Source organism: Brassica rapa, chromosome A01 (genome assembly GCF_000309985.2).
Source record: "Brassica rapa cultivar Chiifu-401-42 chromosome A01, CAAS_Brap_v3.01, whole genome shotgun sequence".
NCBI classification, from domain to species: domain Eukaryota; kingdom Viridiplantae; phylum Streptophyta; class Magnoliopsida; order Brassicales; family Brassicaceae; genus Brassica; species Brassica rapa.
In genome coordinates this window covers 17,241,252-17,263,293 of record NC_024795.2, presented here as the reverse complement: position 1 = coordinate 17,263,293, position 22,042 = coordinate 17,241,252, and the positions used below count along the sequence as shown (strand labels likewise).

The 22,042-nt window shown below is 35.0% G+C and overlaps 2 protein-coding genes and 1 non-coding gene across 3 annotated transcripts; all 3 read left to right on the top strand.

Annotated features, from left to right (window-relative positions):
* The first annotated feature begins 7,522 nt into the window (after window positions 1-7,522).
* LOC103847631 (UPF0057 membrane protein At1g57550-like) lies at window positions 7,523-21,038 on the top strand. The gene is made up of 3 exons (XM_009124720.3): window positions 7,523-7,712; window positions 7,810-20,903; window positions 21,000-21,038. Exons 1-2 carry the CDS (start codon window positions 7,638-7,640, stop codon window positions 7,891-7,893), a joined length of 159 nt encoding a protein of 52 aa, XP_009122968.1. The 5' UTR covers window positions 7,523-7,637; the 3' UTR covers window positions 7,894-20,903; window positions 21,000-21,038.
* Window positions 18,133-18,852, top strand: LOC117126775. Its single transcript, XM_033275852.1, has one exon. The coding sequence runs from the start codon at window positions 18,133-18,135 to the stop codon at window positions 18,850-18,852; it is 720 nt and encodes a 239-aa protein (XP_033131743.1).
* Window positions 20,510-22,025, top strand: LOC103847633. The gene is made up of 3 exons (XR_004456898.1): window positions 20,510-20,903; window positions 21,000-21,524; window positions 21,625-22,025. It is a non-coding gene; the product is annotated as an uncharacterized LOC103847633 (transcript).
* Window positions 22,026-22,042: the final 17 nt, after the last annotated feature.

Here is a 22,042-nt window from a genome sequence, read left to right as displayed (position 1 = left end):
CCTCAGATCCAATGTACATATATCAAAAAGAGATAAATCAGATACAAAGGAATTAAAATTCAAGGGAAATTCAGTAAATGAATAGAATGGACAGAAACTTTCTTGGAGTTTTGAAGTCATTTTTATCAAGGAATTCCAAGTACTTTGGCGTCCATTGGTGCTTGCTCTCCTTAGAAACTGATCATGCTTATCCTGTTTATTCAAAGCTACTAGAGAAACCACATCAAATCTGCCAAAGAAATAATCAAAGGGTTTCTCTATCCTTAAGACATCAAAATCAGGATCCAAGCCTTTAGGATAATCATCAAGGACGTGGGCAAGCATTAAGCAAGTAAGCTAGTTGCCAAAAATTGATTTATCAATCTCAAAATCAGGCCAAGGTGAGAAACTGTTATGGAAATAAAGAGACAATGCAAAATTTGAAAAATTATCATCATGAACGAAATCAAATGAATTCTTTGGCCTAAGCAATTTTAGTTCATGCTTTTTCCTACACCAAATCTCTTTCAAAGCACAGCTCAATGAAATCAATTCATGAAAAGGTTTGAGTAAAACGTTTTTCAACCAAGTAAGAATATGTTTTCTTTTTGAAATTCTCGGTTTCAAAACATTTTCATGAAGAGTAGAGGCAATCAACTCATGATCCTTACAGTGCTTTTGGTTTAGACAGGAGAATGACCGAGGAAACACCTTTGGTTCATGGAGGATCGGTTTTGGCTCAGATCGATTCTTTCTGGGGCATGAATCTCCTTTAGAAATCTGGTACTCGCGGATAGATGGACTGAAGAACCTCCGGTTTGGAAAATTCATAACTTCTTCATCCGTGAAGCTTTTCATGCGATTCCAAGCCTCAGTGAATCCTTGATGAGTTGGCTTTCTTTTAAAATTGTATTCAAGACAAAAGACCTTCGGACTGTTGAGATATCCGTCTTTGACTGAACCTCTGTCGCTGGCACCAAGGTAGCCGGTTTGAACAACAAAGCTTCTCCAAATCTGAGGTTGTTGGGCACGGCCAATGCTTTCATTCAGAGGCTGAACCTGTCTTTCCTGGATACTCAAAACAAACAAGTGCTCTTGAAGATCAGGAAGCAAAGGGGCAGGAGTTGTGCCGGGATCAAAGCATAGATAATTCTCCATAGCAATGGATGTGATGCTTGTTGCTTCATCAAAGACTGGACCAGGTTCGTCCTCCTCATCAAAGATAGGACCTAGATCATCATCCAAACATATCCTAGTGTCAAGACATGGGCACTGATGTGGAAAATCCAGTGGCTCTTCCTCAAAAACCTGTGGAGACAAAACAAGACTACTCGGAAGCTCCGGTTGCAAAACAGTTAGTTCTACAATAGCTTGTTCATTATCAAGATTAAACTCAGTTTCAAGAGAAGGAAGATCACAATCTTTTTCACAAAACATCAAGCTTTCAATTAGCTCTTCATCAGATCATCAAAAATGGGTAGAGAATCTGAAAAATCTTTAAGTTCTTCAAAATGGTTTCCAGATTCACCTTGGGCTTTCTTACTGATGAACAAGGATGGCTCAGCTACTGGGGCACGTGTGGATGTGCTCTTCTTTTGGCTCTTGCTGACGTCCTTGAGGGCTTTGTCCACACCCTTCACAAAGTTATCACAAAATTGTTGGACATCAAACTGAAGCAATCGCCTTCTTGGATCAGATTCACCTTTGGATGTATTGACATGCTCTTTGCTCCACCTGTTTGGTTTCTCCTGCACATCAACAAACTCATCAAAAGTATTCAAAGCATATTTAAAGGAGGTTTGAGAGACAGAAAGTCGTGGGTGCTTCTCCTTGTTACTTTTCCTTTGAAGACCAAACATCATAACCTGAAAATCTCAACACAAAAGTTAGGAAATAAAGCCTCACTCTCTCAAGTGTTTTATTCTCACCTACTCAAGTGTTTCTCTCAGATTTAGGTGATCACACACAAGTTTCTACTCAATGTTCTAAGAGAACAAATCAAAGAATCCCAATGGGCAAATCCAAGCAAACACGGGAATTTTCTCAAGATAGAAAGATAAGAGATTTTGATTTTTTGAAATCCGTTTTAACCACCTCAAAGGCTGGATTTCTCTTCAGCCAGCAGGCTTTCTCTTCCACCACCAATCCACAAAACAAACTTCGAACTTTTTCTATTAAATATATATTTTTTTTTGAATCAAATCGTAAATCTTTTTTTTTATATATATATATATATGGATGGTAATGAGGGGCCCGGATTTAAGAAAGGTAGAAGAAGAAGTGTTTGAAGAAGATGGAGAGATGAGAAGGTGGAATGAAATAGAGTTACCGGAAGAGTGGCTCTGATACCACTTGAAGAACCCTAAGGAACGAACACTCAACCGGTAAGGGGGATATGAACTCGTTCCGTAAGGAAAGAGAACTGATGGTATGAACGGTGACACTAAGGGTTGCGGAATAGGCCAAAGATACTACCAGACTTCGATCGTTGCCGGATGTGACGCACCGGTCCAACAAAAGAAGGATCGAAACTTGGAGATAACCTCACCAAGAAACTAAGAAATGTTCTAACAAAGAACAAAGAGAGTTAAAACTCAAAAAGAATGAAAGCAAAACGAAATTATCTTATTCAGATCTGATGGTTACATTATATAGAAGTTCTAGTCAAAAGACTTAAAGAAAAATGTGGGAAATCTAAACATAGAAAATGATAAAATTGACCAGATCTGGTCAAGGCACGAAATCACACTTTGACTACCGAAAAACCCTTCAAATTCCGTCCAGGTTCATTGCTTCCTGAAGCATGTCCTGCGGACTGGGCCAGTACACAAGCAGGACAGTCCAAAGTAGCCAGTTTTGAAGTGTCACGGCCTATCTTGAGTTCCACTCGTCAGAATCCAAATCTGTCTCGACCGTTGCTCTTAAAATGCCAATCAGTACGGGAAATACGAGCTCCAGTTCGGTGAATTCGATCATCTGGACATGGGTATTGATGAAGCCTCAAACTGGACATCCGGGCGGTACATGTGGTACTGTCCAGAAATGTATAGCAATGACCTAACTCAGGATCCGTGCGTCCGAATGCGATTCCGTCTCGACTGTTCTTCATCAAATGGAAAACAGGACGGTGAAGACAAAGTCCAGTACAGTGAAATCGATCATCTGGCCATGGTTCCAGCCAAAGCTCCCATCCGGATGCATGTGGGACAGTCCGGTCAGTCTGGCCAGTATGGTGAAAATCATGAACCTCGGTTGAAAACTTCAGAACGTCCTTATCTTCATGCTGGTTCGGCTCCATGTACTGATCCGTGGACCGCGGTCTATCACAAACTCCACCAAGTCCGGTCGCGAATCCGTCGTTAATGAAGCTCCTCTTCGAGGGTGACACACATATCGGGTGGAAAACGAGAGTGAGGACAAAGGAGCAAAGAAAAATAAGCAAAGGGGGGAGAGAAGCCCTCCGGCGGCGGCGAAACGGAGGCCACGCGCCGGAGGCAGGCACAGATCTGACGAGAGAGAACTTAGAGCGAGGAAGGGTTAGAGAGAGACTATGTAATTTTGATGTTTTAGGGTTTAGATTGAAGGTTTAGGGTTTTAGGGTTTAGGGTTTACGTTAAGGGTTTAGAGTTGATGTTTTAGGGTTTAGATTTGAAGGTTTAGGGTTTAGGGTTTAGAGTTGATGTTTCAGGGTTTAGGGTTTAGAGTTGATGTTTCATGTTTTAGGGTTTAGAGTTGATGATTTAGGGTTTAGAGTTGATGTTTTAAGTTTCGCTTTAGGGTTTACATTTGATGTTTTAGGGTTAAGATTGAAGGTTTCATAGTTTAGGGTTTATAGTTGATGTTTTAAGTTTAGATTAAATTCATGTTTTTTTGTCAAAGTTAATTCAAGGTTTATAAATGTTTTTTATCCTTCATTAAAGATGAGGGTAAAATTGATTAGTGTAAACATGAAAAGTGGTACTTTGAAAATGGTATTTTTGGCAATTTCCCAAGAAACAATAGATAATGATAGTTTTATTATTAAAGTTAATTTATGGTTAATAATATAATGATAATTCTAATTATTCGTTCAAAATATATTTACTTATAGCCGTTTTAGAAACTAAACCATTAAAGACATGTTACATAGACAATTCTCTAAATTTAATATCAAAGCATATTTTTCTTATAGATTTAACAGTAATAAAACATACACATGAAATAACTATTGAAGTAATTCGGAATACCTAATTCATAATTCCAAATTCCATGTAACAAAATCGATTTGATTCTAGTATTTCAAGAAAAACATAGAACTCCAACTATAAAAAACAAAATATCAAAAGTACATAAATATAGATGTCAAAAACTATAATTAAGATAACTTGGAATGAATGAGAAAATTGAAACTATAGAGTTTAAAACATCTTACATCATATCATATGAAAATAAGAATTGGTCCTAGCTTTTATAAAATAATTATAATTGTAATTCCAATTCGAAAGTTTGATATAGTAATGGTATTTAAATTAATAAATTAATAATTTAAGCTAAAAACTAATAAAAATCTTGTGAAAGTTAAAATAATTATAATCATAATTCCAATTAGAAGTTTTGAAATATTTAATTTATATTATTTATATTAATAAATTAATTAGAAATCAAAATATTTATATTGTTTAAATTAATAAAATGATGATTTAATTTGAAAACTAATAAGAATATGACAAATAAGAAAAATTAGCTAAATTCATTGAGAATGTGACAAATCAGCAAAATCACTTCATAAATAATAGTATAGATATTAAAAATCATTAAATTTTATGTTTTTTCCTATGAGTTGAGTATATTTATGCAATTATGGAATGTAATTATTAACTAGGGGAGTCGTGTATGTATATTTATGAAATGATAATATTTATTCACATAAGATAATAATGAAAATATCTTGGTAGTTAAAATTACTTTTCGTAATTTTAGTTAAGATGTAAATGCAGTGGAATGGATATAAATCTTATATATTAAAACAGAAGTCACAACCTTGATTCATGTGTGATTTTTTTTTTTAAAATGGACCTAATGGATATATTCCTAAAAAGTCATGTTACATTTTATCTCTAATCTTATCATTTAAATTTTGGGCCTAACAGAAATTTTTATTGGGCTACCAATAATTGGATTTAAACAATAAATGATCTATTGGATTTATAGATAGTAGAAATTAAATAAATATAATTTAATGTTATAATATTATACCTCCATATGTTAATTATTTAAATATTTGTCGATGTTAACTTTTAAAATCATCAAGATTTTTTTTAAATAACAAAAATCATATTATCTAACAATGATTAATCTTTACTACCTTAAACCAATGAAAATAAATTTGAAACTATAGTTTTTATTTTAAAAATTAAACAAAAACTAAATGTTTAATTATTTACTCGATAATATAAATCTATGAAGCGAAAATTTTAATTTTTTAAAAATTTTCTAAATTTGTAAAATGTTACAATATTTTTGAATATGACAATAGAATAATATTTTATTAATCTTTATATATATAGTTACGATTTTAATAATGAAATAATAATCCGAAAATATATATATATAGAAGAAGATACAAATACATGTGAATGTTTGAAACAATTTATTCAATGAAAAAAATATACCATAAACTTATTATGTTTTAAAAATTTATAGACACATATATATTATCATAACTTATTATGTTAATTTTTAAAAGTATAAAGATTTTTTTTTAAATAACAAACATCATATTATCTAACAATGATTAATCTTTGCTACCTTAAACCAATGAAAACAAATTTGAAACTATATATTTTATTTTAAAAATTCAACAAAAACTAAATGTTTAATTATTTACTCGATAATATATATAGAAGAAGATACAAATACATGTGAGAGTTTTGAAACAATCTATTTAATGTAAAAAAAATATACCGCAAACTTATATGTTTTAAAAATTTATAGACACATATATATTATAATATATACCAATTTAGAATTGAAAACAAAATGTTTATATAAAAATAAATGAAAACAAAAACTCGCGCGGTTGCTCTGGTGGAGATTTAGGATATTTTAAAATTAAAGGGATGTCAAAAAACGTACTTCAGTTTTAATGGTATAGATTCATGGGAAATTGCACTAGATAGCAAAAAAAGAGATATAAATTAGGTAGGTGGTAAAGGTACTGTACATTTTGAAGTAATACCAAAAGTGTCCCTAATACTATAAGAAAAGTAAATTAAAGGACATGTGTTTCACTTACTTGCTCGCTCTCTTTGTTTGACCAACTCAACGCTCTCTTTCTCTTCCTCCTCCTTTCCTCTCTTTTTCATTTTTGTTTATTAAAATGAATAATCCCAACCCCCATTTCCAAATCCATCATCGACCGTATTCCTCCTTTTGAATCGTTTTCTTAGTTTAAGCTTAAGCGCCATCATGGATGTGTGTTTCTCCCCCATTAGAGTCACTGGTACCACCAGCAGCAGCAGCAGCAGAAGAAGTAGTAGTCAGACCAACAACAACAAGAAGAACCCTAAGTCTAATAATATGACTCCTCCTCCTCCGGAAAACAACAACGACCCTCAACAACCACCAAGCGGAGAACCGGGTCCGTCCCTTGCGGGAAGCGTACCGAGTTTGGATACGCCAAAGACTTCCACGAGCAGTATAGCATCGGGAAGTTGCTGGGTCATGGTCAATTCGGGTATACTTACGTTGCCATCCACAAATCTAACGGCGATCGTGTCGCCGTCAAAAGGCTCGATAAGAGCAAGGTATTATTATTTTCTGCGGTTTAGAGATTTTTTTTTTTTAAATGGGATTCTTTTTGGGGATTCTCTTTCCTGCAAAAACCCAAAGAGATTTGATACAATTCATATTTCAATATATTGTCTCTCTGTAAAAGTAAATCTCATTTCTTAGTTCTGTCTGAAAAATATATCTGCAAAATCTCATTATTTGACCCCTTCCGGATCACCAAAACTAATCTATGTAAAAATCATCGTTTTATATCTAACAATAATAAACTATTCCAGTAACATATATTTGTAACCGGTTATTTCCGTTTTCTAAATGCAATTTTAGGTTTCGGCCGCCATTGAACATATATCCGGTTTTAATATCTAAGTACTTCAAGTATCTCAAATGTAACCGGTTTAGTTCATAGATTATGCTTCCTCTTCACTTGTAATAAAAATCAATTTTGTTTTTCAATCCCGGTAGCAGGTCATTAAATACGTCTCAGTTCAAAGACAGAATTGGCAAATCAACACAAAAATTACTTGGTTCTGCAAATAATTAAAAAAATGCATAGATCTGCAATTACCACGCTGAATTTTGATTTCTAGCTAAATAGGCCTAGATTTATAGCCAAATATTTTTTCTTTATTATAAACTTTTATTTGATCATCTCATTTCTTCGACCACGAGAAACGGGTGGTCGCGTTGAAAACGAAAAGGGTATAATAGGGTAGTTATTGGTATTTAAAACAGCTCCTTCACTTTAGGTATAAACAGAGGACCATATACAGTCAAACTCAGTTTCTTCCCTTATTAAACGGAACCAATATATTCCTATTTTCTTGCTTATTAACAGAAAAAAAATTTACAAAGGAAAAAATATACAAAACAAAAATTACAGAAGAAGAATGGGGAGTTTCCTTGAAATTCTTTGTGCAGTTCTCATACCTCCTGTCGGTGTATTCCTCAGATTTGGGTGCGGGGTAATATGTTTTTCATACATATATCACTTATATTTAACTTTAATTGTTGAAGATTCGAATCTCTTTTTCTTAACTTTTGGTAATACATTTTTTGCAGTTGGAGTTTTGGCTCTCTTTGCTCCTGACGTTCTTTGGTTTTATCCCTGGAATGGTATATGCTATATGGGTTCTTACTAAATAGAAACCAAGGATTTTTTTTTTTTTTTTAATATTTTCTTTCCATTAAAACAATTTATCACAGGTTTTCAGATTGTCGTAATATGTACTCAATCAGTTGTTATCTTTGATCTCTCTGTAATCTAACAATAGTTTTTTTTTGATATATTAGTAAAGTAAATCCAAGCAATTCCCAGAAATGCTATGAATATCTTTTTTTTTTTTAACGTCGAAAGACTATTCTATTACTCAAACTTGAAGTAGTCTGGGTAACCAAACTGGAATAGAACAACCAATAAAATGTACTCTCTATGGAAGGATCTAGCAGTCTTAGCTAAAAAATCTGAAATATGATTACGCGCTCGTGGAACATGAATGATATTGAAATCCAGGAAGCATATCTGTAGCGTCTTTATCCTCTCAAATTCCGTTACAAATCTTAGCGAAGCCTGAGGTTCCTTTATCATTGCGATCAGCTCATTACAGTCTGTTTTGAAACTCTGACATGTTGAATGATGATGCATATTCTCCATCGCCCATCGCAGCGCTTCTACTTCCGAATGCAAGGCTGATTCACGTCGAGTGAAATTTCTTGTCCCCATAAGTTGAAAGTTCCCACCACTGTCCATCAAGACCCATCCGCATCCACTAAAATGAGCAGTGGATGTCCAAGATCCATCAATCAAGCATATATTACCCAAGCTTATGACTTGAGGTTCTTCAGTATTGTTATCTTGTATCACTGGTTGTACCACTTCATTAGCATCAAACCATGCTTGGCATTCACTTTCTGCAGGTCGAACTAGCTCAAAAGGATCTCTATCTATCCCTCTGAAAAGTTTGTCATTCTTACCCTTCCAAATATACCAGATTATCCAGGGATAAGGATCCCTATCTTGTTCTGGCTCGATAATATTGTTTTTTTCTCCAGAATATGTAGTCCATATTTGTGTAGACGCTTGGTACTGAAAATATATTTGGGCTTGTTGGAGTTGATGATAATGACCAAACTTGGAGAGCAGACGGACACTCGAATATGGCATGGGTTACAGTTTCTTCTGGTTCTCCACATCGTGGGCAGTAGTTGTCACACCTCATATTGCGTCTTGTTAAGTTCCTTGTTACTGCCACATGACCAATTAACAATTCCCATATAAGATGACATATCTTCGTATGCGCCTTTAACTTCCAAGCAAATGCTTGAAGCTTAGTGATACTTGGCTCCAAAACTTCCTTGTCTTCCTCTGTCTTTAATAAATTCTGAGCCACCCAATATCCTGATTTAACCGTATATTGGCCATTCCTTGTGTAGTTCCAGCAGAATGTATCACGACGATGAGTTGTGCTTATGGCCAAACTTCTTATGAGTGGTATATCCTCAAGATTGACATAGCTCTCCAATTAACCAACATCCTACTCCTTCAGTTGCTGATCAATGAGATCACTGACTCTCATATTAGGATGCACAACTGGCGCTAGGGGGATAGCAGGTCTCGTAGGGGTCGTAGGAATCCATGGGTCCTCCCACACCTTGACTTCATAACCTGAATATATCTTCTGTCTGATTTCCAGCAGTAACAACTTCCTTGCACAAGAAATGCTTGTCCACACATAGGATGGACTGCTAGCAGAGTTTAGTGGAGACCGGATCTGTAAGGTTGTCATTCATTGCTCCAGTGATCGTCATAGGAACCTGAGCTAGTGCCTCTTCAATGTCCTCTGGATTTGATGATTCAAAGATCTGCCTAAAGTAGCTAGTAGCAATGGCTACTAATCTTTCTTCATCCTCAACTAAATTTCCATTTGCATCTAGGAGCTGTGTGATTTTATTCTTTGCTCTTCTTTTCTTTGTTAAGTCTTGAATTTTTTTTGTATTTATCTCTCCTTCTCTCAGCCAAAACACCCGACTCTTCTGTTTCCAAAACATTACTTCTGCTTTAATAGCATCAGAGAGTTCCTTCAACGCTACTGTAATTTCCTCAGTTGTAGCGTTATCATCTGCATATAAACCCTCCACTAATTTTGCTGAGTTAACATTATGTTGTTTCCTCCATTCGTTCATGGCTTTTCTGCAACTGGAAATATGTTCTATAATACTCGCATTGGGAGGGAGATCAGGAGATTTCCATCCCTCAAGAATAACTTGCATCAGCTCTTCATTATCCAACCATCTTTTATCAAACTTGATTTTTTTTATCTCCTCATTGGCTTTATGAGTATGTCTACACGAATCGGACGATGGTCCGATCCTCATAACCTCATATACTTCACAGTCTAGTGGGGAAACTTATCATGCCAATCTGCATTTCCGACTGCTCTGTCTAAGCGACATCGAACAGTTGTTCCTCCTGCTCTCTTCCCTACCTGATAGACCATGGATTTTACCCACTTTTAGTCATGCTGTATAAGTGTTTTAATACATATTTACTAGTATATAGAGTCTATTTAGAGTATTTACAGGTACATGTACGTTATGGAGAAATATGGTGATTTTGGAATCTTTTGAGGTGCAGAACAGCACAAACGTGTCAGATGTCTAGCTATGGATGGAGACCTTCCCACCGATATATTGAGCCTATCTATTTAAAAAAGCTATAGATTTGAGTTAGCTTTCCAATGCCACTGGTTTGAGGTCAATCAGCATCCTGTAGCAGAAGTTATACATATTTTACTGAAGAGTGGTCAGTCTGCCTCACGAGAGGAAGTTGTCGAGAAGAGGAACGTATGTCGATCGATGCAGAACTCATGATATCGATCGATATGGATGCCAGAATGCGGGCCGAGCATATTTTATGACCGACTGAAGCCCAGAAGCAACCCCAAATTACCATAATACCCTTGGACGACCAGAAATCCTATTTATGTGTTTTGTAAGCCATTATTGACGGCTAAACTTTATTTTTATTCATAGTTCTAGATTAGGAGACAAGGGAGGAACTCCTTCAGAGTCCTCTTGGAACTCCATTGTTTTGGTTATCTATTGCATTTTCATCTATTCATCTATGATTTATGTGACAAACATCATGCATGAGTAGATCCACCTTCTAGGTTTAGGAATTTCTAGGGTTTTGAATGAATTTCTGAATTATATGATTGTTAGGATATCTAAAGATCTCTACATCTGGATTGCTTGTAATACTAGGATCTAGAGTAGTTGGAAAACCACGAGAGTGTGACTAATTGCTTGAACCTAGAATCATAGGACAATTGAGAGGCCCGAGAGTGCAATCAATTAACGGAACCCAAATCCTGCTTGATAAGATACCTAGGCGCATTTGAGAGTTGGTCTAGGAATCAGTTGAACATAATCGATCATATCGATAACGCTTGCCTAAGGCAGTGTCGATCGACGCATATACAGTAGCATTGATCGACACTCAATCCGTAGCATCGACCAACGCTCATACCATAGTATCGATCGACGCTCGATCTGTGTTAACATGCGAGAGCTGAAACACTGAACTTAGTCAATACATTAGAGTCACAGCGAGAGCTGGTTGTCTTTTGAATTAAATATCGAGTTCTAGAATCAATCCTTAGCATCTATAGTGTAGAGTTCTAATAACCTGAATGAAACCCTAAGTCTAGTAACCATCCTTCCATCAAACAACTCTTTGTCAAGCTGAACAATTGTCTTGTTCAACTTGTTTACTGTTTACTGCTTTGCATATCTTTATTTACTGCTTTAAACCTATTAGTCTAGCTTAATCAAACTGATTAGATTTAAATGGTTCCTGAGCTCCCTGTGAATTCGATCCCTAAGTACTACAACTCGACCTCTTATTTGAAAGAGTATAAATCACTCCTTAGGGTAATTTGAGTGATATCACTACCCAAGAAAGCATGTCCCCCGTGAAAGGAAACTCTAGCATCCCATAGTCATTAAGCATTTGCTTAAAGGGGAGGAATGAACTATCAGGACGTTGTATCCCTCCTTCTTTCTCATTATGACCTGTGATTTCATTAAAATCTCCTATCATGAACCAAGGTCCATTTTTTGTTGTTGAGAAATGCGTAAGACGTTTCCAAACTTGATCTCGTTTTTCTAGTACAGGATCCCCATAAACAAACGTCATATAGACTTTTATTCCATCAATTTTTATGAAATTGATAATTTCTCCAAGAATTTGTAGTCCAGTAAATTACATTGTCTTTCTACTCGATTTTCATTGTGTTTTTCGTATTCATTTTCTGTGAAGAACTGATTTGAGACTCAAAAAGTGTCAGTGTATTTGCTTCTTTTCTCGGATAAATGTTTGTATATGTTTTCCAAAATTCTGTTAATGTTACTTTCTCTTTTCAAACTGTACATGTTATTAATCATAAAAGTAGCTGAATTATTAGAACAACACCCAATTACATTTGCAAGATTTGAATAAATCTCTTTAAATAACTGAACGTTAAATGGATATAAATGTAGGAAAAACAGAAAAGTTGTAAAAAAATTGAAACTAATAAATCTTATAATGTGTTCTAAGAATTAGGCAAAGGTCATTAAATGGCGGTCTACCAAGGGCTATTAGTAGAGATGTCAAATGGGGTTAACAAAGATCAAATCCAAATGATTTGACTATATTAGACCCAAAAATAAAATTATGAATTGGATTGAAATTCATTAACTCCAAATTAGATGAGCTAAAACTATTTGGACATATGCGTCCAATAAACCTAAGAATATAGAGTTTTTTAAGTTGAGAAAAAAATTTAAAAAATAAAAATCAGAAAATAAAAAAAAAACATTTTTCCCACCAAATTTGGAAAACTATATTTTCCCACCAACTGTAAATCACATTTTCTGCCAAAACCATAAAATCACGTTTTTCGAAAATTTTGTAATAGCCTATTAGTCTTTCGTTGAATCATGGTAGTGTGGTGTTGCAACAAACTGGTCATGTCTTATCATGTTAACCATCTCAGGAATGATAATCTTATTGAAGAATAATGTTTTTCAAGTTTATTACTTCTTTCTAAACTCTTATATCCCGACTTCTTTTTTCAGTGGAATGCTTGCAATTAACTTTGTGTTGTTGATGTATGTTCCATTCTTCATGTATCCTTTTACGGGTATGAAAAAGGTTGACACAAATGGGAAGTAGCACATGATATTTTAAGAGGGCAAAACAATAACTCAAGAGTAAGATCATTCATAGCCCCGTCTTCGGGGCCCATGTCCATGTGCTACTCTATCTAAAATAAAGGAAAGCCTAGGGCTGGACCTGCTGTTCCAAGCGAGTCGTTAGTGCTGTTGTCAAGGCGTCGAGGCGGGCTGCTAGGGTTCCCACTGTGTCGCCAAGTTGCTGTATGGAGGCTTGCGTAACTTGCGTCGACACGTGCGTTGCCGTCTGCATCTCGACAATTAGGGCTCGAAGCTCAGTGAATTCTGTTGTGGTTCCTTCAGGGAGCTGTTCCCGATTGTCACTACCCGAACCTCCTGTTTTCTTTGTCATTGAAAACGAGAAATTATTTCCCAAAACGTACTGATTCTGATACCAACTGATAGAGAGCGGAAGCTTAAGTAACAAGTAACCTAACAAGAACTTGAAAAGAACATGTGAGATCAATAGATTCTTGGCGCGTTGATACTCTCAACGAAACAAGAAGGTCTTTTGATATTGACGATACTCTCGGCAAGATCAAAATAGGGCTAGAGTACTCCTCTAAGTGCTTTTGCAAGCTCTGTATAAAAACTGTGGTTTTATTATTCAAAGTAAGGTGGTTCAATACAAGCTTAGAGATTGCTATTTAAACTAAACGAAAGACCTAATGCTAGTCCGAAAAGGACGAAAGAAATCCTAAACAGAAAAGGAAACATAAAACTTAGAACACAAGTAAGGCCGTTATGTATAGAGGCCCAACGTAATGACGGTGCGCTGCATCACCCATAAGTAATTCCTTTTTGAAGCTTATACAACAACAACTTTATCAAGAGCCGCACTCGTCACTAGATGGACATAGACATGCGGTTTCAGTTTATTCAGTTATTTCGGTTCATGTATCTTTTTGGGTTCACCCACAATCCCACCGAAGTTAACTGGAAATTCCCGCACCAGTTTCTATTAGAATTCGACAGTTTTAAGTTACAAATCTGCAGATTGCAAATTCAAACATTATCTCTCGTAGTATAACATACATATGTATTAATGTATATTATATGCTTCTGAGTTTGGTAATGGTTAAAAATTCAGTCAACTGCCGTGTTCTTTGTCCCTCAACAAAGAAGTTTTGTGAAGTTTTAGATTCGATGATTCTTTGCAACGTATGAAAGAAAACCTAGCCTCACTGAGGAGCAGGCCAGCGGAGAACATCATGATGAGTGAACATTGTTAAGAGGATTTTTTTTACACTGGTTAATTATGATGTATAATTGATCAGGTGTCTCTGTACCTATACACCATTCTTTTTATTATTCGGTATCTTAGTTATTATTGTTATCCGCTGATGATATTGCAATTTTGTAACAAATGGATAAGATCTTTTCTTTTATACGATTTTATATATATCATCAAATTGTTTAGTAAAGGATGTGTCCTTTTCCGATGCACCTTTTGAAAAAACCTCTTTTAATTTCAAATGATGGATGCTTTCACACGCCTCTCTTAAAAAGAAACACATTTTCATATATGCTTTTTTAATTTCTGAACGACACAGTCTTTCACACTTTTCTTTTGATTTTTGAAATATGCACATTTTTAGTAAGTTAGAAATTCTTAACTTGAGAAAGAAAGAAACAAGAAAAATGGAGAAGCGCTTAATTGAGAGTGAGAATGACAAAGAGAGAGATCATCAAATTGTTTTAGCAAAAAACGTATCCTTCTCTGACAAACCATTTAACACACTTCTTTTTATTTTTAAATGATGCACCTTTTCATACGCCTCTTTTATTTGTATTTTAAATGATGACTTTTTTCATGTTCTTTTTAAAAGACATTAGAATTTTTAACACATTTTACATATAAAAATTTATGAGTCTATTAGAAGTCTATTTTTAATGGGTAACATGTTTACCACTTTCATCCTACCACTTTTCATTTTTACTACCACTAGACATTCTTTTTATAAATAAGAAACTATTTCCTTATTAGAAAAGATCTTCTCCTCTTCTTAGACTAACAATATATTTTCATAGAGATTTTATATTTTAAGGTTCAATTTACTTTGTAATCATCTTTGTAATGAACCTTTAAATCAATAAAACCTCTTTTATGTTCTTTTTCCATTTGATTTCATTTCAAGATTCTCCTAAACCTCAAAAAATCTAATCACTATCATTAGATTTTTTTTATTGTATTGATTCAACAAAAATCACCAGCATAAACACCATTTTGGATCAAACAAACTTGAGGTGTTTGTGAGTAAAAAATTGCTCTAGAATAAGAGCTCTGATGAGATTGAGTTAGAAGAAATGGTTAGAGTAGCTTTATTGTGTTTGAATGCTCGTAGAAAAAAACTTTTTTCCTGGACATAGACCAAAGAGGTCAAAAGTTTGAATGCTCGCAGAAAATGGACTTGCCGAGAGATGAGAAGCTTCTTTAAAAATCAAACAGTTAAAAAACTTGAAAAAGAAGATGTTTATGTTCTTGAATCTGACAGCTTCATGTTTCTCTTCTTTTCATTTGTATAATACGTAAAATATAAGGTTTTTTGTTGGTAATATTGTCTCTGTAATTGTGTAGGTTAAATTATTATGTAAGAAGTTTTGATCTATTGTATTAAAGAGTTAGGGTTAGATGATACTTGTTTTCTTGAAATTCAAAGTTCAGCGTTTAGAGTTTCAAATTTGAGAATGCAACTTATTATATTTATACCACATAAACTAAAAACAAAATAAACTAAAGTACCAAATATGCATTAGCTTTTTGACTATTGAGTTGGGTACGTTTACAATTGTTTTGTCATTCTTTTCAACTTACGAATCCACAAAATTAAATTCCAATTTGCCAAACGTTTAAGACCATTCAAATAAATGTGTTTTTGCCGTCGGGTGGCCGGTGGCTCGTCTTGACAAAAGACAAAAACAGAGTTTAACCTAGATCTCGTCGGGTGGCCGGTGGCTCGTCTTGCCGTCGGTCACCCCGCTGTTGTTCTTCTTTTCTTTTGTTCGTCCTTCTTCCTCAGTCTTCTCCCGTCAAGATGTGTGCTGCTCTGGGATGGCTCAAGCTTCTGTGGAGTTGCTCGTAGTGCTCCGTTTTAGGGAGTTCAGGCCGGATCTGGAGTTGCTGTGAGGCTGGTGTCGAGGGCTGGGTGCAGAGGGTCGTCGCGGTTGGGAGATTCTTACTCCTAGCTCCAGATCTGAAGTTCTGAGCGGATGGGTGTTGTTGCGGTGGGGTTCGTGAGGCGTTTGAGGACGGCGTCAATCTTCTCCACCAGTCTTTAACTCCATCATCTTAGGTCTTTTAGAAATTTTAACGGTTGCTGGTTGTTGAATCTTGGAGGTTTATGGTTCGTGGTCCGTCGAAGGTCGTGGTAGAGACCCTTATCTACAGCGGGTAGGCGGTGGTTTGGTTCCCGTTTGGTTAGATTTGTGGTTTTTCTGTCGCGTTGGCTTGTCTGTTGTTTGTGGCGACGAGCAGCTTTGCCGCCTTCTGTGTGGCTTGGAAGCGAGGTGTGCTGCTGTTATGTGGTGGCGCGTAGGATGCTCTAGGCACGTCTAGAGTTGTTGTGGCAGCGCGTCGGACTCTGACTCTGATTCCTCGGTGTTAAAACCAAGTCATCAGTGGTTCAGTCCTTATCTTCCTTTCAGTGTCTTGGCGGTCTTAGAATTTCGGTAGTACCATGTTGGTGCGTGATTAACCTGTTTGAGAAGATTATTTCCCTGGTCCTCATGGACAGAGCGAGTGCGGAGCTTTTGGTGATTGGAGTAGTGTTCTTTGGTTCCTGGGCTTCGGTGGCGGCTCGCTAGAGCTTTTTCTTCCTTCTTGGTGGTCTTTAGGCCTGCTTTTGGTAGTTTTGGCTCTCTCTTCTTTGTGCAGGTTCCGAAATTGTGGTGTTTGCGATCCTCTATCTCCATCCTAATAAGAGTACTATTTGGTGTTTGAGGCGTTGAGGACTGCTCCACTCAGCAGTTGGATCTTTTCTCTATGAATTTGTGCGCAGCGGCTCTTTCAATCGGCGGTTACCGTTGGTGGAAGAGCATAATTCTCATGCGGTGGTGCAGAGTCGCGATCCGTGCTGCAAAGGTCCCCGCTAGATCGGTGCGGTTGAAGCACAAGACCAAACCTTTATCCGGGATCTCCGGTTTCGATCGGGCGGAGTTGTCTGTTTTCTTGTGCACCCATCAGGTTTCCAAAGGGTGTTTGTAGCTGTTTGGGTTGTTTGGTTTGTTAACTTTGGTTAGGACCTCAAAGAAGCTGCAGGAGCGCAGATGGTTTTTGAGGGCTGGACTACTCTCTGTAGCTTGCGGTAACTTAGAGGGACTGAGCTTGGCGACTTTGTGGGCAGTTCATTGCAATCACGTCTTGAGAGTAGGTTCATTTGTTTGTTTTGTAGTCTTCTCCTCTTCTTCTTCTTCGCTAATTGTTATGTTTTTCATTTATTTTTAGTAGTTGTTTAGTTTTCATTTTATCTTTTTTTTTCTGCTACCAGTTTTCATTGTAACTTCTGTAAAAAACAAAAAATCGGTAATATATTTTAACATGTTTACCAAAAAAAAATAAAAAAAAATAAATTTGTTTTTTTCTAAATAATAAAATTGTAAAATATAGTTAAATTTCACGCCAATTTATCTCTATTTATTTTAAATTTAAATCAATGTTACTTTTAATGATAAAAATAACTATTTTTATTTTTAAAGTGAATTGGTGTATATTTCCTAATAAAATTAAAATACAAATATAAAGATATTCAGAGATGATATAATGTATTATTAATTAACTAAATTTTTAGTCGTGCTTTGAAAGGATATAATTATTTTAATTTAATGAAAATAAACATTAATACTTGAAAATATGTAACTTTTATGTGTATAATTACTTTAAATTTAATTTAATAGTATACATAATACATGTAGTTTTAAAATTTAGATAATTATTAAATAAATTTAAAATGTAATGTATGTAAAACTATATAAACTATATAAATTTTTAAAAGCTCTTGGATTTGGAGGAAATTATTAAAATTGAGGGATATCGCTTATCACTATCTCAAGGTGGACATAAGGGATGGAAGAAGCTGCCACTTCTGGTTTGATGATTGGTTGGGAAGGGGTCGCTTGTTAGATATCACTGGAGCTGCAGGAACTATTTATCTTGGAGTCCAAAGGCACGCCATGGACAGTGACGCGGTAACAACGGCTGGATGGAACATACGGGGTGGGAGAAGCAGACATTTTCAAGAGCTTCACAATGTCATAATGGCAACAAACGTCCCTCAGACGGAGAGAGGCAGAGATGTAGTGCTATGGAGGCACGGAGATGATGATGACAGGGACACTTTTTCATCATCTAATACGTGGGATCAGCTTAGAACAAAGCGCACTAAAGTAGACTGGCACAGAGTGGTGTGGTTTCCACAAGGAGTGCCACGCTACTCTTTCATCACCTGGCTAGCTATAAAAAATAGGCTATCTACTGATGATCGCATGAGGCAATGGGGGATGATCCAAGGTTGTGAGCTATGTGGGGAAAGGGATGAGACAAGAGATCATTTGTTTTTTGCATGCCCATATTCATACACTATTTGGGAAGTAACAGCGCGTAAATTGATGGGCTCTGGTGTCAATCCGGATTGGCAGTGGACAATACAGCGTTTGGAGACAATGGGTACAAAAGGAGTTGATTCATGCATTGCTCGACTCCTATTTCAGACACTCATCTATCACATATGGCGAGAGAGGAACGCTAGGCGCCACCAGCAACCTCGAAACTCCATAGGACAGATGCGCAGGCTCATAGACAAGGCTATGAGAAACAAGATATATTCCCTCAAATATCAGCCAGAGCACAAGCTAGGAGGAATGTTAACAAGATGGTTTGAAATCACACTTTGATTTTGGTCTTTTATAGCTTTAGCAAATAGATAACCTCTTAGAAGGCTCCTCGTTGTACATAACAATTCTTTTTGATTAGATCATTAAATTTGAAATTTCATTAAAAAAAAACTATATAAACTGAAAAAAAAAATTGTACATACTTCAGTCACCAATTCATCTCTCAAACTTGATGATAATTTAAAAAAATAAATATAACTATATTAAATTTATTAAAACCCCATTTACCTTCCTTATAAATTAATAAAAAAAATAATATTCTAAATCTATTTAACTTCCTTATAATTAATTTCAACAACTTCCAATATATAGCGATTTATTACCTAAAATACAGCTACTTAATCCTTATTAAGACTAAAAAAATTTTACTTGCAAAAAGATAATGGTTTATTCTGATCATAGCTGTTGAATACACATCTTGACTCTATTACATAGATGTACGAAATTAGCATATATTTTATAATTGGGTATATAATCTTGAGATATACGAACTCCCTACACATAATTAACATGTAAAGACGATAAAATATAGCTACTTAAATTAGAATCAAGATCAAAAACTCTATATCTATGTTCAGATCCATACACTCGAATTGAGCATAAAATTTTATCGGGTTCCTAATATTGTTATTTGAACCAAACCAAGATAATAAACCCTGTTAAACCCAAAATTAAAAATAACCAAGCCATTACTATATTTTTTGAACCAAAAAAATCTATAATCGGACCATAATCAAACCAAAAACCAAAAAAATACAATCTTAACGCAAACCGAAATTTATAAATTATCATCAAATTATAATTTTTTTTATTAAAAAAAGATATATATATATATATATATATATATATATATATATATTAATATAAATAATCCCGCGCAACTGCGCGGGTTAGAATCTAGTGTTTTTCTTAAAAGACCATTGTTCTTTATATTGGCCCGTAATAAAATAAAAAATTTGTCAAATTATTAACACATATAGCTCAGTCTATTCCTTAATTTATTTTCTTCATGTTTGAAAGAATTTGTTTTTAAAAGATATTTGTTTTTAACTTTGAGGAACAAATTGACCAAAAAATCATATTCTCTATTTATTTGGTTCTTTAAATGAAAATTGTCAATTATATTCCTTCATACGGTTCTAACAAATTAAAATTTAAATAAATTACTAAAAGAATATTCTAATAAAACATGATTAAATTATCATAATAATAATTAATATTTTGTCAAAACACCGTCTCATAAATTTTAATCAAAAACATACAACCATAATTTCCTACCTTAAATATCATTTCACAATATTTTCGATATTATGAATTGCATGCAAACAAAATTAGTTCTCATATAAGGAACATTTTGTGTAAGCATGTTGATTGTTCATTTTAATTTGTAAGCATATTATATCAATCTGGTCTAACGTCCAACTAAATATAGTTTGACGAAGAAAATGACCACATCTATAATAGTAAATCTAGAGAATAGCAAATAGCCTTCGAAATTTTAGCAAATCTCTTTTACTATTCATCCATGACCATAAATTTATATAAATTTATCGGACCATTTTTCGCTTTAATACCTAAATTTAGGCTTCATAAACATCTATATAATTTACTTCTCACAGAAAACACAATCATATAAAACAAAACAAAAACAAAAAAAAAAGATAATAATCTCATCTACTTTTCTCTTCTTCAAAAATAAAATGGCAAAAAATTCATTAGCCATATATCTAATGTTACTAATTGCATTGAGCACTGTTTATGAAACACAAGGAACATTCTCATTACCTCTTTACTTGAAGAATTTTCCAAAAGTAGGCCAAGATTTTGAGTCTTTCGCTTACAAAGGTATGAAGGATTTCATGGGAGACTTGGAAGGCAAATGTCCTGAGACCACAGAGTTTAAGGATTTTTTTGTAAAGCTAAAGGATTACATGGCATGTTACAGTTCGACATCACCCGGGTCAAAAGATCTCCAAGTTGAGCTGTCAATAAAATCTGAGAAACTATACAGGGCTATGTCTGCTTTTAGTGGAACTAAAGGGGGAACATCAGTAAGTTTCACTTAGAAGTTAACATTGGTATCGTACGTTTTCACAATTTAACTGGAAAAGATTGTGTTGTTTAATTTTGTTCCCTTTTGAGGATAGGAGGATTCATGGACGCTGGTGGATGGCTTATTGTCAATGGGAAAAAGTTTGGTTGAGATGAAAAAGAGCGGTTCTAAGGAAATAACTTTTGAACAAAGAAAAGAAGTTATTCAATCTATGGTGAACTGGACTCGAGGAATCGGTCTATTCATAAAGAAGGTCTCTGAGAATAAAGGAAAATCTATTGATTTATCATTGTTTGGAATTGACTATGACACCAATGTGTCTTCTCCATCTGAGAGAGCTCTTTACGAAACACAAGGAACGTTCTCATTGCCCCACTACTTGAAGGATTTTCCAAAAATGAGCAAAGACTTTGAGCCTTTTGCTTACAAAGGTATGTCGGCTTTCATGGGGGCTCTGGAGAGTAAGTGTCCTGCCACAGCAGAGTTCAAAGATCTCTTTGTAAAGGTAGCGGACTACATGGCCTGCTTCAAGTCAGGCATCAAGGTCGAAATGCAAGAGAAATCCGTGAAACTCTTTAGGGCTATTTCTGTATTGGATGGTACTTACGGCGAAACATCAGTAAGTTATAGTCCAATATATTAACATTCATATGGTACCCGGGTATGTTTTCTATATTAAAAAAAAAATTGTGGTATTTTTGTTTTCTTTTTGGCGATAGGTGGATTCTTGGAGGATGGTCGACGGTATGTTGTGAATGGGAATACTTGTGACTGAGATGAAGAAGAATGTTTCCCAGGAGATAACTTTTGAACAAAGAAAGGAACTGATCGGGGCTATGGTGAAATGGGCTCGAGCTATCGGTCTACTTGTTAAGACAGCCTCCGAGAAAAAAGGACAATCTATTGATCTAGCATCTTTTGGAGTTGATTATAGCCCCCATGTTGCTTCTCCTATCAAAGGAGCTAACGGTGAGCTATAAAAATAATCCCAGCAGTTTCAATTTTAATTCCAATAACACAAAAAATAAAATATTATTTCATCAAGAAATCTTTAATCAGTCGTACAACATTAAGCTATTGTAAATATAATTCTATATTAATAAAAGATTTATCAAGTCTACTTGTTTCTCAATCGAC

Excerpts from the sequence above, each read along its gene's own strand:
- LOC103847631 (XM_009124720.3), top strand. The coding sequence starts at position 7,638 with ATGGGGAGTTTCCTTGAAATTCTTTGTGCAGTTCTCATACCTCCTGTC. Across the intron at positions 7,713-7,809 it reads TCCTCAGATTTGGGTGCGGG|TTGGAGTTTTGGCTCTCTTT; the intron begins GTAATATGTTTT and ends CATTTTTTGCAG.
- LOC117126775 (XM_033275852.1), top strand. The coding sequence starts at position 18,133 with ATGGACAGTGACGCGGTAACAACGGCTGGATGGAACATACGGGGTGGG.